The sequence below is a fragment of the Prionailurus bengalensis genome, chromosome A1 (assembly GCF_016509475.1).
Source record: "Prionailurus bengalensis isolate Pbe53 chromosome A1, Fcat_Pben_1.1_paternal_pri, whole genome shotgun sequence".
Taxonomy (NCBI): domain Eukaryota; kingdom Metazoa; phylum Chordata; class Mammalia; order Carnivora; family Felidae; genus Prionailurus; species Prionailurus bengalensis.
Window position 1 is genome coordinate 164694884 of NC_057343.1, and position 16878 is coordinate 164711761.

Below are 16878 nucleotides of genomic sequence, written 5' to 3' on the forward strand. Positions count from 1 at the left end.
GTGAAATATGTGCTTCTAATCCTATCTAAGCTTAAATACAACATAATTACTTTTAATTATTTTAACAGTTAAACTAATTTTCAGCTGTTAACAGAATTTTTGCTGTGATAAAATTAACTTTTCACCTTTTGACCAGTCTCAATTTTCAGCAAATAGAGGCCCTGGCTTAAAAATGATACTTTAAAATCATCATGATAGTATGGCAGTCAATAAGAGTATCTAAAGACTAAATTTGGTATTAAGGTTTTCTTAACAGAGATCACATTTAAGAAAGTTTGAAAACCATGTCTTTGAATATTTATGGATTGTGAAATGCAGAGGATTGTTTATAACAGTATTTGCCATAGAAAGTCAATTGACACTCTCATTAAATAAAACCACATAATAAGCTTTCAGATAGCCTCATCTCGTATTTTAGTTAGTCCTATTTATGGCAGAAATATTGTAATTACACTTGAGAACTAAGATATCTAACAGTTATTTGATCCCAGTTGGTGGTAGCAGATGAACAAAATATGTCAATATGTTAAAGGGAAAGATTTCTTTATTACAAAATTAATATACTTATGTGTAAAGTTAGAAAATGTAGAAATAGCAAAAAAGATCACTGTGATGTTACCAACTAGAGAAAAACATTTTAATGTTTCGGAAAATTCTTAAAGGACTTTTCCCTTGAATCATGAAGATACAGTTTTTCTCATAAATTCATACATATAACAAATGTATTCTTTGCAAAAGGGAACCAGGAAAGCCATACTGTTTTACAACCTGATTTTTGTCTCTTCACTTAGAACGAAGAACTTCTTCCATTTTATTAAACCTATATGTACATCGTTATTTCTAATAGCTAAATGGTATGATGTAATAATTATGTAATGATTTTTTCATATTTGGGAATATGATATCTTTTATTTTGCTCTCTTTAAACATCTTCACATGCACTCAAGACTATTTCTGTAGCTCCAGAAATCTTTTACCAGTTTTCTTCCAGTTAAACAGTGTAGAAGACTACCTGTTTATTCATACCTTGGTAACAACACACACACACACACACACACACACACACACACACACACACACAATTTCCCCCTGATGATTTTTTTAATTTTTATTTATTTTATTATTTTTTTAATATATGAAATTTATTGTCAAATTGGTTTTCATACAACAAAAAAAAATTTTTTTAATGTTTATTTTTCAGAAAGAATGAGAGACAGACTGTGAACAGGGGAGGAGAGAGAGACACACACAGAATCCAAAGCAGGTTCCAGGCTCTAAGCTGTCAGCACAGAGCGCAATATGGGGCTCAAACCCATGACAGCAAGATTGTTACCTGAGCCAAAGTCGGATGCTTAACCGACTGAGCCACCAAGGCACCCCTCCCCTGATGATTTTTAATGCCAATATTTTCCTTTTGTTCACGTATACACAATTATATGTATACATACATGTTTTTTGCATACCCAATTCACAGTCACCTATGTTGGTAAGATTATTGAACCAATGAAGCTTTAGTTTAAGATAAATGACACCAAGAAGTATTTTCATAGGCCTTCCATCTGTAATCAATCAACCTCTTCTTTATTTGGTACTTTTCAGATCTGTTATCCATAAAGAATTTTTGCTATCTGGGAAGTTCCTGATAGCAGGAAGTAGCCTTTAAATTCAGATATACTGAATGAACTTGGAGAGAGATAGTATGCCTGTTTCTTCCCTCCTTCTCTCTTCTCTCCTTTCTGTCTCTGTCCCTCCCACTCCACTTTTCTGCTTTCTCCCTCTTTCCATCTACACAGCTGTCACAGCTTTTTGTCTTCACACATCAGGTCATTTTTAAATCTACCTCTTTGATCTCATTTTTATTACAATTATGAGTATGTTCTCTTAACACTTCATATCGTAATTCCTCATTGTAAATTTTATTAACTCATTATTATAGGCATCATTAAATTTGACAATTTCATGACATTTCTTGCTCACCACTAGGTAAGTCTTTAAAAGTATTAGCCAAAGGCTTTTAAATAATTGTTTAGCCTTTTTCATCTTGGACATTTAAATCAAATCTCATGGTTTCATTTATATTTCTTTTCATAGGGTTATTGATTGTTGTTCTGTGCTTTAGTGTTTATGTCCTTAATCCATCTTTCTTTTAGGGTTATTTCTTCATTGAAAACTTTATGATTGAGTTGAGCTACTGTCCATAAAGATTACATTCATCCATTCATCCTTCCCTTTTAAGAAATCACTTGCTTTTTCAGTTCTACCAAAAAAAAATTTTCCCATTATACTTAATAGTTGTAGGAATAGTATCCTTGCAGTTGCAAAAAATGTAAACTAGGAATTGTGTAATATTAAAAAAAAAAAAAAGCTTAATAGAAATATTTTGTCTGTTACTAGAATGTTTTAGCAGTGCATTTGTTAGAGTGTTTTGTCATTATACCCTTTTTCTAATATCATGTATTTTCTGCTCAGGAATATGGTATAACTAAAGCTGAAAAACTGGAGATTGCCAAAGGCTACTGTACTCCTCTAGTTAGAAAAATTCGCTCAGACCTTCAGAGGACACAAGATGATGACACTGTAAATAAACTCCACCCTGTGTAAGAGACTGTACTGGTATTTAAATCTGTAGGCATCTGTTTTTCCATACTTCAACTCTAATGTTCCTATGAAGAAATCAGGAATGTGTCACTTAGCGCACTATGGAAATAAGGATTACCTAGATATTCCTAACAGTTAACTTCCAACCAAGGTTCTTTAAGTCTCCAAATTGAGGAAAAACTGAGGTGAACAGGAAAAGGTGATATGTGTCATCATTCACATGGGATCATCAATGTGTACCCCATTCAGCACCATAAATGTCTGTGAACTTCCTTAGTGCTAAGACATTTGTCATTGCTAATAGAGGAGCTAAAATGACCAAATTATTTGCAGTGAACTTGACTAATGTTAACTTTTGTTTTGACTAATCTCAGGACTTCTAGTTAGTTCTAGTTAATCTTCATGTTAGAGGAATATCTACTAAGGTAACTCCTCCTTGTGGTTGGAAGACTGATAGATTTACTTATTGTGGTCTTTGACTTCTAGTAAGATTAAGTTCCATTTTACAAAATAATGTCAGTACTTAATGAGTTTTGACTGTATGCTTATATTCTAATACTGTCTGCTACTAACTTCAGGTATTCCAGAGGTGTTCTGTCTCCTGAACGTCATGTCCGTACCAGGTTATATTTTACCAGTGAAAGTCATGTACATTCTTTACTATCTATTCTTCGCTATGGTGCCTTATGCAATGTAAGTAAAGTAAGTTATTCCAATCTACTTAACAAATATGGTTCTGTGAATTTGTAATCAAATCACTAACACCAATCTTTACTGTGCAGTTTCAACAGTTAATCATTTGCCATCATTTGTCAAGGGTCTACTATATTCCAAGCACTGTGATAGATGTTGGGAATAAAGACATGTTCCCTTCCCTTTGGAGAAGATTAATTTAAACAAACAATAATGCAAAATATTTAAAAAAAAATTTTTTTAACGTTTATTCATTTTTGAGACAGAGAGAGACAGAGCATGAACGGGGGAGGGTCAGAGAGAGGGAGACACAGAATCTGAAACAGTCTCCAGGCTCTGAGCTGTCAGCACAGAGCCCGACGCAGGGCTCGAACTCACAGACCGCAAGATCATGACCTGAGCCGAAGTAGGCCGCTTAACCAACTGAGCCACCCAGGTGCCCCAAATGCAAAATATTTTAGATGATGTTATAGGCTGGTGGTAATAAGATAAAGAGAAGCTGATAAATTTGAGTTATTTAGGGGTTAGAAAGAACTTGGTGTTTGTTTGGATATTGCTCCTCTCATCTACTGTTAGTAATGAATCATACCAAAGTTTAGCTTAAAACAATCACATTTTTATCTCACAGCTTAAAGGATTGACTGATATACTTAGGCAGTTTCGCTTTGGGTCTCTCATGAGGTTGTAGTTAGACAGTGACTGGGGTTTGAATCATCTAAAGCTTTCCTCATGTCTGGTGCTTGATGCTGTATGTCAGCTAGAACTTCAGCTTGAGTTCTTGACCACAATACTTACCTCTGGCCTCTTCATGTGACCTGCTTCCTCCAAACATGGTGGCTGAGTTCCAAGATTTAGTTTCATAATGGACCAAGGTGCAAGTGCAAGACATTTTTATGACCTAACTTACAAAGTCACATAACATCACTTATACTGAGCTGTATTGATTGAGGCAATCACAGAGGTTCATCCAGGTTCAAGAGGTGGGGAGATAGATCCACCTTACTACATGAGTGGAGTGTCACTGTCATATTATCCGATGAGAATATGTCTCATCTTGACCACACAATCCATATTTCTCCCATATTCAAAATTCACTTAACCTTTTACCCAGTAATACCCATCCTATCCTATTTAATTATAAACTTGGCATCCCAGGCTTCTTCATCTAAGTCAAGTCCAGATGTAGATGGGGCTCCTTGGACACAACTCCTTGAGTGCTCAAAAGCATTCAGTCTTAAAGACCTATGCACTGAAGAGACCAATTATCTGTCCTTCAAATACCCATTATACAGTGGTGGGTTAGGCATGAGATAACTATAGTAGATAAACTTTTCAAGAGAGGGTAAAACAGAAGGTATACTGTAGTCATTGGTCGTAGCAATTTTGAAATCTACCTACGTACATGTTGCCCATTCTTTAATTAGGGTTCTATCATACTGGAGTAATTTGAAATACATTGTACTAAATAAATCATATCCAAAGATCTCTTAAGGATAAGCCCTTTTCTACCTTGGGTTCCCTCTGTGGTTATTAAGGGATGGCACTCAGCAATCCTTATTATTTAATTCTGAGCATCTGAAAAACATATTCCTAAGATCTTGAGGAAGTCTTCTGTTTCTTTGGAGGATTTGAGGTCTTAACAAGTGTTTTTGCAATCACATTGTTTTCATGGCGGATTCCTGTGTACCCTTTCTTCCTGAAAGCCATCTTTTAATTACGGCATTGTTTGTTCCCTAAAAAGGCTCGGAATGAGGAACAGTTTTTTTGGTGTGTTTTTTTTTTTTTTAAAGTCTTGGCTTCTTTGTAATTGACAATTTCCCTGCAGCTTAGCTGTCTCCTGTCACAGGCAGTGAGAAGAATCTTGATGACATGTTCAGTACTTTTCCTAGAAATCTCCATAGCTAGCTCATTAGATATACTTTTTATTTTCCACCATCTACAGGCTAGTGTTTTTACACTTTATGCCACTACATAGCAAGAGTTCTTTTTCTTATACCTTCCAGATACATTTTTCTTTCTATAATCCCTCACCAACAACCTTTTCACGGCCCATTAGGCTTTCACTAATGCACTCCTTGAGAGCCTTCCAGTGCTCACAGGTATGAAGGGTAAGAAAGAGAAGAGAACTGAGAAAGATTCCCATATCTCTAATATGGGTAAATTGGTAGATATTCCTACCCATTCACTGATAAAAGTAACACCTACAGAGAGGATCAGGTCTTAGAAAGAAAGTAGTAAGTTTAGTTTTAGACAGCTTGAGTATGTTCATATGTGAGGACACAGATGTGAGTTAAAGGTACAGAGTTAAGCCAACATATTAATGACAGTAAAGTAGTGGCTGGTAATAAGATTCCCAGAGATTTTGCATTTGAAAAGATAAAAAAAATGACATTGTAGGGATTGACAATGGAAGTGATAATGTACCAAAGAGACTTAAAAATTTTAATATCTTCTTTGTTTCTCAGTATACCCAAACCATAGATTATCCAAAATACAATGTCACCCTGTTATATATCAAAAATATTTTTGCATCATCTGTGAAATAGCAACAAATAAGAATTTTCCTTTAATTTTCTTATTCTATTACATCCTAAATTTGACATTGGTATATATATTGATGTACACATCTATACTCATCTGTTAACAAAATGGTCGGTCCTTAAAAGAAAATCCAGTCTTGTTTTCCTACTTTTTTAGTAAAGAGAAATTAGATGTATAATGAAGATTTGTTTTTATGTCTCTTGATTCTTAATTTTATTATTAGCCTTGATGAATAACTAATATTAAAGTAACCCTGAAGTTATTTCAGTGTTCTGTTCGAATCATGTTTTCTAATTCATATGTTCTTCCCTCTTGTTTTGGTTTCTTGTTGGTCCCTAAGGAATACCCAAGTGACATCCCTTGCAGCTTTAATAAATGAAATAGTTGGGGGAAAAAATGACCCTTAATTAGCAAGGCAAGAATTCATATATCCAGTAGTAATGATGGAATTGTTTTTGGGGGAGAGAACTACGCGTCTCTTACATGGTTCATTTTTTACTCTCTTACATTTACTTAGGGGATGAAGCATGGAAAATGTAGGAACCAATAGAACAAGGCTATGGAGCATAATAGTGAGCAATGGAGAAAATGGCAACAAATAAGGATGAAGAGCCAGTGCTTTGGGAATCCTAAAGGGATTAGGAAGCCATTTTTAAGCAGGGAAGTAAATGGCTTTGGTAGCTGTGTGGACAGCAGATAGGCTGGAGTAGATATGAAGAAACCAGTTAGGAAGCTATGGCAGTGATCTAAAAAAGATGATGTAATTTGGACTAGGGTGGTGGCAATACACTAGAGCTTGTTGAGTATATCTCACGCTCAACTGCATTTGTAAAACAGAAACTGAACACCATTCTTTTAAAACTCTGCTTCCAGATTTTCGAAAAAAAAAAAGTATTTTTCACATTAGTAAATACATGTAAAGTCTATAATATCAATATGATGTCCCATTTGCTAATTTAAAAAAATTAATTTATTTGAACTATAAATCATTGTCCCAGGTCATAATATCTTTATAAGACCCTGTAACTAATATACTTAAAACCTTGTTCATTCTCTTCCCAGTTGAAATTGTAGATTTTTCAGTGTGAACTTGGTAAAATCTAGCTCTCCATAATAGATTTTTTTTTTAAAGGTGTTTGTTAAGGAAACAATATTGTAAATAAGATTTCAGGGACTAATATTGAATGAGACTTAATTTTTTAAAAAAAAAGGTTTTTATGGATTTTTGCATACTGACTATATTCAGGAAGTTACTAAATATATGCTAAATATACTAAATATGTAGTATATATAGTGCTATATATATTATATACATACTACACATAGTATATATATAGATATATATTATTATATATACAATATGTATAGTATATAAAGATATATAGTACTATATATAATGTATATAAACATAAAAGTGCTACTAAATATTATTTAATTTCATCTCTTGATTAGCACTGACCTAGCAGAACCTGTACCTACAACACTGAATTAGATATTATTAGATGGTGTTCTTATTCATAATGTAGGATCATGAACCTATTGAAAATTTTTAGTATTTAATTTAAACCCTTCATTTATAGTAATTCTCATTTAGTATAACTCAGAAATGTTATACTAACTTACATTTTTCTTTATTAATTTTGAAAAAAATGTATATATCTTTGCACATATACCTTCTGCAAATACACTCACAAACACACAGATGCAGTTGTTTCTCTGGAGTATTGCTTAGGTTAAGAGTAGCAGCTTTGATAGCTTGGCATTACAGCATTTAGAGGTGTGGATAGCCATTTGTTACAATGATGCTAAGCACACATGGAAGAATACAAATTATATGATGTATATTTAATTTTACTCTTCCATAAACTTGAAAAGGGACATGCTTCCTCAGGGATGTTGAGTGTCTAAATTTTAAAAGGAAATACATGCTAGTTTTGTTTTCTGGGTTTTTTTAATATGCAATTAACATGTGGTGTTATAAGTTTGGGCTTTTGTATATCAAATTTCATTTCTTAAAACAATGCACATTTTATACTGAAGTGCAAAATACTGAATACTCTTACTATATGCAAAAAATTGTTGTATGCCTTTATTTCTAAAGTTTATGACATGTGGAAGAGAGTTTTCTGTGATGTGGACCCTATTGACTATTGACTGTAGACTTTGTACCTTGACTAGTTTAACCTTTTCAGATAGAATTTTCTACTTAGAATGTTTGTAGTTCATGTTCTCTAGGATCCCTTTCAGTTCTGATGCTCTGTGATTAGATGTTTAAAGACCATGATTATCTAAATGAAGGTGGAGGAGCGATGAAGGAGATGGTAAGATTAATGGAACCTACATGTGCCACCTCCTGCTGATTATTTTAAATCCCACTGCAGTGTAACAAGGCATATTTACTGATAGGCATGTAATACATACATGCACTATTTGATGGTGGAAAAATAGCTCTATTCTTAGACGATAGTATTCAGTTTACGAAGCATGATACTACATTAGGTACTTTGGAACTTAAGGTTAACAACTCACTGCTCCTTACCCTCAGAATTCAGTTGTGGGTTTGTATTTCAAGAGATTTTTAATTTTTAAATTCTAGAAGCTATTAAAAAAAGTTACCACTAGACTTTCTAAGAATGCCATAACAGATTTTTAAAATAATTTACCTAAACATAAGTAATTTATCAAGACTTAAAGATAGTGGAGTTATTTTGAGAGGTTGAGCATATACTTATTTACCTTATTTGTATGGTATCACTCAAGATTAAATAACTACCATAATGAAAATAGAGTGACTTTCAAGTAAAGCAATAGGAGAAAATGCTTACCATATACCTTTTGTTTAGGAATCGAAGGATGAACAGTGGAAACGGGCTATGGATTACTTAAATGTTGTCAATGAACTCAATTATATGACTCAGATTGTTATCATGCTTTATGAGGATCCTAACAAGGTAAAAAGAGTTCTTGATTTGGGTGTATTACCATAGGTAAATAAATAGCCTGACATTTCTCATTTTGAAAATGTTCTATAATATTTTTTAGGATCTTTCCTCAGAGGAACGGTTTCATGTTGAATTACATTTTAGTCCTGGAGCTAAAGGATGCGAAGAAGACAAAAATTTACCATCAGGCTATGGATATAGACCAGCTTCAAGAGAGGTAATAAAGATGAAATTCTCAGGGCTTGGTTATATACTGTGAGATCATGACCTGAGCCGAAATCAGAAGTTGAAGACTTAACCAACTGAGCCACCCAGGCACCCTGGGAGGACAACATTTCTGAGCATACTAGAATTTTATGTTTTATTTAGATTTTTTTGTATTTTTTTTCAAAATTTTTTTGATGTTATTCATTTTTGAGAGAGAGACAGTGACAGAGACAGAAACAGAGCTCGAGCTGGGTAGGGGCAGAGAGAGAGGGAGACACAGAATCCAAGCAGGCTCCAGGCTCTGAGCTGTTAACACAGAATCCAAAGTGGGGCTTGAACTCACAAGCCAGGAGATCATGATCTGAGCCCAAGTCTGACACTTAACCGACTGAGCCACCCCGGGGCCCCTAAACTTTTTGTATTTTTAAGGCCATTATTTACAATGCTTAACTATAGTTTTGGTTTGGGTTTTGGTTGTATTACTTGAGCACTGTTGCAGGGAGTATGGCCTGTCGCAAAAGATGAGTGCGCAAATAAAGTGCAGTTAAGCAAAGGTCCTCATACTGGATGGAATGAGGCCCCAGGGCCCCCGACTCCAGAATGAAGCTTTTTGTTAGGATAATTGTGCATAAAGTCATCTTAGCAAGTATTAATTAATCTAATGGTTTAGCTTTTCAAGGTTGAGTTTCGAGTTAATTGTTGCTATAACACTAGGAAGGGTCAGGTGTGAAGGAGGATCCGGCCCTGGACAATGTTAATGGCTCTAGGCTTAGAGTTCTAGCCAGCCTAGTTCAGGTATGTAAACATTTCCTAAGGCCTTGCACCTTCTCCAGCCTTTCCCTTTTGAAGTCTTTTCCTTTGATGCTTCTCTCCTGCATCTCCCACAGAGCACTATTGCATGGTAAACATTGTGCTAATAAGCACTTGGCACAAATTACTGTATTTTAATTCTTAGAGTAATCTTACAAAGTTAAATATATATTAAATTTAAAACTTTTTACTAAACTATAACTCATATTGATAAATCCAAAGTGTATAGCTTAATGATGTATTGCAAAATGAACACAATTATAAAACAGCCAACCAGGTAATAGATAGAATAATATCATCATTCCAGAAGATCCAGTTGTGCCCCTCCCTGTCATAGCCTCCCTGTCTTCTCCCCAAAGATACCTATCAAGACAGTTAGCACCATGTTTCAATTATGCCTATTTTTGAACTTGTTATAAATGAAATCACAAAATACATGCTTTTTTGGGGGTGTGGAGTGGGTTTTCTTTCATTATGTTAATGAGTTTCATCCATTCTGTTGTTTCTGTTGCCATATAGGATTACATGGCAACAATAAATAGAAGTAAATATAGTGCAGTGTGTTCATCTATTCCACTTTGATCATTTGTTTCCAGTTCAAGCTATGAAGATGAGTGCTTTCATGAACATTCTTGTACAAGTCTTTTGGTGAATATATGTACACATTTCTTTTGGATATACATCAAGGAGTAAACTTGCTAGGTCATAGGGTGTGCATATGTTCAGCTTGAGATAATACAGTCAAATAGTTTTCTAAAGATACTGCCATCTTTGTCAGCCCCTGGTATGATATAGATACAGATACAGATACAGATATAGATATAGATATAGATATAGATATAGATATAGATATAGATAAATAGATTTTTTTTTTAATGTTGCCATTTTGAGGGATATGTAGTGATTTCTTGTCATGGTTTAAATTTACATTATCCTCATGACCAGTAACGATTGGCACCTTTTCATATGTTTATTGGCCATTTGGATATGCTTTTATGAAGTGCTACTAGCTTGGACCAGTATGGTGTTGAATTGAAGTGTTGATACTAAACACATAGACATTCTCAAGCTAAAGCAAAAAGTAACGTTGCAAAGAGATCTTTTTGGGATTTTGATTGAGATTATATAAATTCTCCAGATCAATTTTGAGGGCAATAACACAGTATTTGAGGGCAATAGCAAGGACTTGGTATATCTCTGAATTTATTTAGCTATTTTTATATCTTTTTGATATAATTAAGGGATTTTTTCATGTGTTGTATCTTTGTCAGATTAGTTCCTAGTTCTTTGTATTTTTATGCTATCATAAGTGGTTTATTCAAATTCTCCTTTGTTTGTTATTGTCAAATTGAATTTTAACTCATTTTTATATGAAGATTTTATAACTAGCAGCCTCACCATATGCTATTATTCATTCTAGTAGTTTATCCATAGAGTCATTTGGATTTCCTATGTATATGATCATATCTATTAATTGTGACAAATGTCCAGTACAGTGTTGAGTAGATTTAGTAATGGTAGACACATTAATATTTCAGTGATTTATTAACTGATGATGTGTCAAGATCTTTGTTTTTTAATGTTTATTTATTTTGAGAGAGAGAGAGACAGAGAGAGAGAGAGAGTGTATGAGCAAGCATGAGCAGGGGAGGGGCAGAGAGAGAGGGAGACACAGAATCCAAAGCAGGCTCCAGGCTCTGAGCTGTAAGCACAACCCCACGCAGGGCTCGAACTCATAAGCCGTTAGATCGTGACCTGAGCTAAAGTCAGATGCTCAACCACCTGAGCCACCCAGGCTCAGTTGTCAAGATTTTAGATATCCCTTAACCAATGAAAGAAGTTCCTCTTCATTTCCTATACTCCTTAGTTTGATGAGGGGTTTTAGGTACTTCTGCTTGACTTCTTTTTGCTAATCTTATGTTTGTGAGATTCTTTGATATAATTATATTTACTTTTAGTCTGTTCATTGTTACTGCTTTACAATACGTGTTTTAGTGTTATGACTATGCCCCAATTTACTTTTTCTATTATAGATATATATTTGGTATAAATTTTTTTAATTTGTTTATCTTTTACCTGGGACTTTATCTTATTCATCTGTGTCCTGGCACACCCAGTAAATATTTAGTAGGTCATCGCATGATTATTTATGTATGCAGTCATCACATGTGTTGGGAATATTTGGAACAGAATTTAAATATTCTGAAATTTATAAATTAAAATGCTGTTTTAGTTTGTGCTCATGCTGATGCCATTCCTATATAATAAAATTGATGTCTGTTATTACTGTCATTTGTTATTATTTCTTATTTATTTTGGCATTTGATAAAAATTAAGTACTTTGTTTTAGATGGCTTTATATTGTCATTTAGCTGTTTAATTTCTCTGTGGAGTATATGTTTTTATTAAAGTTGGGTACTCTGTCATCTGTCTCATGATACCTAGTATAGTACTAGGCCGTTGTAAAAATTCAATTAATATGGATTGATTTGAATAAACAAACTTGTATATGTACTTCAACTGACTTCACCAACTGGTGGTTGAATTCGTTCATCAGAAGAGAATTTATCTGAATTTTATATGTTGTATTCTTTGCCTACAGAATGAAGGCAGGAGATCTTTTAAAATTGATAATGATGAGGAACCACATACTTCTAAAAAAGATGAGGTTGATCGTGCTGTGATACTGTTCAAACCAATGGTATCAGAGCCAATTCATATACACAGGAAGTCTCCACTTCCAAGATCTAGGAAGATGGCTACAAATGAAGTAAGTATATGTGTCAGAGCACGTTTTCATTAAATAAACTAACTATATTTTAATAAACCAGAAAAGAAAATACAGCTTTAATTATGGAACTTGGGACCCTGACAGATTTTTTATTTTTATCTTTGCCTATATTTCTAATAAATATTTTAAAAATATAGAGGCCATTAAAAAAGAGATTAGTTTTAAGAATCTGGAGCTCTATGTATAGTTTTTGTAACCAAGTTGAACAGATATGGTAAAATAAGACCTTTCCAAGAGCTGATCTATTTTTTTTTTTTTGTCCTGTCACTTTAGGTTATTCTAATAAAGAACTTTTTTAAGAGTTTGATGTAATGAGCAGAGAATAATTTTTGTCTGAAAGGAGAGAGGTATTGCCAGAAATGCTTCAACAACAACTGATTCCAGTGACACTGTAATAAAGATATGAACTTCTAAAATGTCAGCCTGATTGCAAAAACCAGTATAGGAATTTGAAAATTTGAAGAGCTAGTTGAAAGTTTACCTTTGTCTACAATTAAATAAAGCTAGTTCTTATGTTCTCTAATAGAATAACACTTAAGTAACTACTAAAAGAAGACTTAAGAGTAAAGTTGAAGAGTTGGATTGTAGCTAGTTAAGTAAATATTTAACACCTGTATATATTTTTATATTTTAAATACCTTAATTTTGGGTTATCTGTGTTCTCAGTAGCATGATTGTCCCCAGCACTGATTGAGATTAGTGCTTATAAATGTTGTCTAAATGCTAAAGTAAAAGCATAGAGCAAGATTGTAAGATAGAAACAACCATAAACTTTTAATTAGAAAAATATTTTTTGTTGATAATTAAACATGCCAAGACTTAAGAGTTAGGTATAACATTTATTTAGCAGTTGTTGAGTCAGAATATAAACAACAAAAAAGAATTATGCTCATTTCTATAGCCTCAAATTATGCAAACATAAGTGCTTTAGGATTCTCAAATTTCAAATATATCTGTGACCCAGTTGGGCAAGTATGAATAGGAAAAACATCCATCAGTAAAATAGATTGTTATAATTTTATAATAAAAATTGTGTACTAGTTAGGATTTCTATGATATTCTAAGTTAATTATAAAGGAGGATGACTAACAACTGTAGAATTTGGGATTATGTTCTACTATACTTAATTTAAAAATGAGAAACCTGGGGTTATGTTCAGGTATCTTTAATTAAAAAAAATCGGGAAATGACATATTAATATAACCTAAACTACCATTTGTGTGAGGGCAGTGATTTTGATGTTGTTGAATAAGAGCAATCTGCAAATTAATCAGATTGTTCAAAATTTCACCATTAAACCTTCTCCTGCACTCCAAAAACGTTATAACACTGATACAGCCAAATGTGTTGGGAGTCCATTTTGCAACACATTTATGTTTATAAAATCTTCAACAAAATTACTGCCCTTTGTTAATTCTTAAGACACAGAACACATTTATAAACCTTTTTCTCATACTTAAATAGTTGCTTTCAAGAGATTATTTCTATGCCATGCTAAACTTTTACTTCCATAAGGTAAATAATTCAAGTAAAACCTTGAAGACTTTTTCCAGCGTCCACCATCTCCATGGATATCAGAAGTTTGTACTTCCAAAAGACACACAGAGAGAAAGACTATTCTCTTCATTTTGTGCAAGTAGATTTTACTCTGTCCTCACTGTCTGAAACCTGAACATGCAAACATGTAAATGAGAATGTTTGCTGCATGTTTTGCCTATTGAATCTATGAATAATCTTTGGAGGGGGTAAACAAATAAATAACTTGAAAGTGGAAACAAGTGCAGTTTGAATCCATCTTACCTCTTTTTTTTTTTTTTTTTTTAATATGGCTGGCAGACAGGTTTTCTTTTCTACCTTACATACATTGAAATCTCTTTAACCCTTTGCACAATTCTTTAGTGCTTTGGGTTAAAAGGTTAGTATAGCACAAAACGTCTTGAATATCTAAAATTAAACAATACTTTCATATTTTATAAGTTGCTAAGACAGAAAATTGTTAAATCTTTCCAGTTTTAAGAGACAAGGAACAACTATTAAGTAGTATAGATATTTTGTATATTTAAGATAATAAGGTAATTCTTACAGTTGTTGTCACATGCAATTAGATTTGTAAGCCATTCCTGTCAGTTTCTCAAATATTTGAATTATTTGGCTCCCAACTTACTGTTTAATAGTTTCTTAAAAATTGTTAAACAAATGCAAACAAACTGTATTTTTTTTTCTTTCTGATCATTTGGCTCTGTTGTATCTAACTTTGCATGCTCTGCTTTTTTTTTTTTTTTTTTTTTTTTTTTTTGCCCCTTTCTCACTTCCAGGAAGAGAGCCCCCTGAGTGTGTCTAGCCCAGAGGGTACTGGTACCTGGCTGCATTATACCAGTGGTGTGGGTACTGGGCGTCGAAGACGCAGATCAGGGGAACAAATCACTTCTTCCCCTGTCTCCCCCAAATCATTGGCTTTCACATCCAGTATTTTTGGCTCATGGCAACAGGTTTTTAAACTTTACTTCATTAAAATTTTCTACCTGCATTCAGAGCAACAAATAGCTGTCTTTGAGGACATCTAATCCCTTATATTTAACATCAGAGTAAATCCTTCTGTATTTTAATTTTTAATTTTCAAATGCTTGTGATATCTGACAATATTTGAGGGAAAGAAACCACTTACCTTGCATGTGTTTAGGATTTTTACTGGGAGGGTTTTAAATATCCAGGACTAACAAGTTAATAAGTTTTATACTCCTGGAACTTTTAGTGTTAATAAAAAAATTTTTTTAAAGGAGAGAAATCGTTTTTTTGGCATAGTTGTCCTTTAAAACATTTAGAAACAAAATTACATAATTTGATGGTAAGAAAATTCAGTAACCATTTCCCCCATAATTGAAATATTAGACTCCATTTGGAATTTGCTGAGAGTTTGAACATTTTTTAAAATCCAAGATTTACATGTCCTGTGTTAATTAGCAGGGCTCATGTAACACTGATTGTTCTCTCCCTCACTATTGCATTATCTGGAAGTATCTAATTTAAGGGATATCTACAGCGTGGGGTTTAGTTGTGTAATATTTTAATGCTCTCTTTATGAGAGGGTATAATGTATAGGTGCCCATTAATAATGTGGGCCAAAGTTAAATGATTTCAGAAGGACTTTCTGTGATGACATTTGGAAATTTAAAATACTAGGGTTTGGGGGTTTGTTTTGTTTTATAGTGGAAGGTTTTACACTTCCATGCTGTTACACATGACTTTTTTGAGAATTTCAGCAATTTCCTTTTGGAAGTATAATGCATTTGATTATAGGAAAAGGGATTATGGTATCCATTAAGGCTGTGAATATTTAAAGGTTACTCTGATAAAGCCCGTGCATGGATCAGTAATTGTATGGTGACCTCAACAGTCTCTGTCTGTCTTTTCTTTTGTTTGTGATTGTTTTTTCCCCCCTTCAAATACAGGAGCTGTTTAAAAGTGGGCATTTGGCTTCTTTTAAGAGAGTGTGAATTTTTATCAATCTATTAATTGTTTCTTTTCATCTGTCTTGTTTCATACATGATATTTCATTCTGAATGCCTGCTTTGCACCACTTCATTGCAAGGACTTCATATGAAATGGACTCCCTTCAGAAGGGGATCTTGCATGATCTTTCATGTTTTATGTATTTCTACTAATATTTATCATACAGCTTATTAACCTTTGTCTGTCTGGAACAGGCTGCAAATGAAGTATGGACTTTTAAATTGATTTTACTGTTTTACCTCATTTATTTTGCTTTCCTTGTGCAGGTTGTATCTGAAAATGCTAATTATCTGCGAACACCAAGAACTCTTGTGGAACAGAAGCAGAACCCTACTGTAGGTATGTGGTCTAAAGGAAATTGAATTCCAGACCTTCAACTCCCTATTTTGCACACATGTAAAACTAACTCTTCAGTGACGAAAGCATGACCAAATGCTATGCTTTATTTTTATTTAACATACACTAATTCAAAAATGTTGAGTTGTACAACTCAAAGTATACAATAAAGTTTTGATAAAATGAACAAGAAATAGCATTTAATTTTGATGTATAATTTTTTTTAAATGTCCATAATGTAAACTGCTTAGTCCAATTGCCAATGCTAGTTTTTAGTCTTGTATTCTATAAATTAAAATCCCAAAATGCTTTAATTTAGGAAGGAACTTCATTTTTCCCACTTGATAAAATTGTGAATACGCTATTGCATACAAAACAGAACCTTCTACTTTTCTGATTAAAAAAAAAAATTTAGGGGGGCGCCTGGGTGGCTCAGTGGATTAAGCATCC

General features: G+C 33.4%; 1 protein-coding gene across 18 annotated transcripts in view; it reads left to right on the forward strand.

Moving 5' to 3' along the window:
• The window catches only part of PPIP5K2 (diphosphoinositol pentakisphosphate kinase 2), a 72033-nt gene that overhangs the window by 37317 nt on the left and 17838 nt on the right, over positions 1 to 16878 (forward strand). For 9 of the 18 annotated variants that reach the window (XM_043594497.1, XM_043594527.1, XM_043594545.1 and 6 more), the window contains 7 exons: positions 2470 to 2597; positions 3177 to 3291; positions 8676 to 8783; positions 8875 to 8991; positions 12394 to 12561; positions 14898 to 15071; positions 16359 to 16431. In XM_043594497.1, the coding sequence (XP_043450432.1) occupies positions 2470 to 2597; positions 3177 to 3291; positions 8676 to 8783; positions 8875 to 8991; positions 12394 to 12561; positions 14898 to 15071; positions 16359 to 16431 (883 nt within the window). Of the gene's footprint in view, positions 1 to 2469; positions 2598 to 3176; positions 3292 to 8675; positions 8784 to 8874; positions 8992 to 12393; positions 12562 to 14097; positions 14854 to 14897; positions 15072 to 16358; positions 16432 to 16878 lie in introns of those variants that run through there. The other 9 variants (XM_043594553.1, XM_043594570.1, XM_043594606.1 and 6 more) reach the window with 2 other exon arrangements.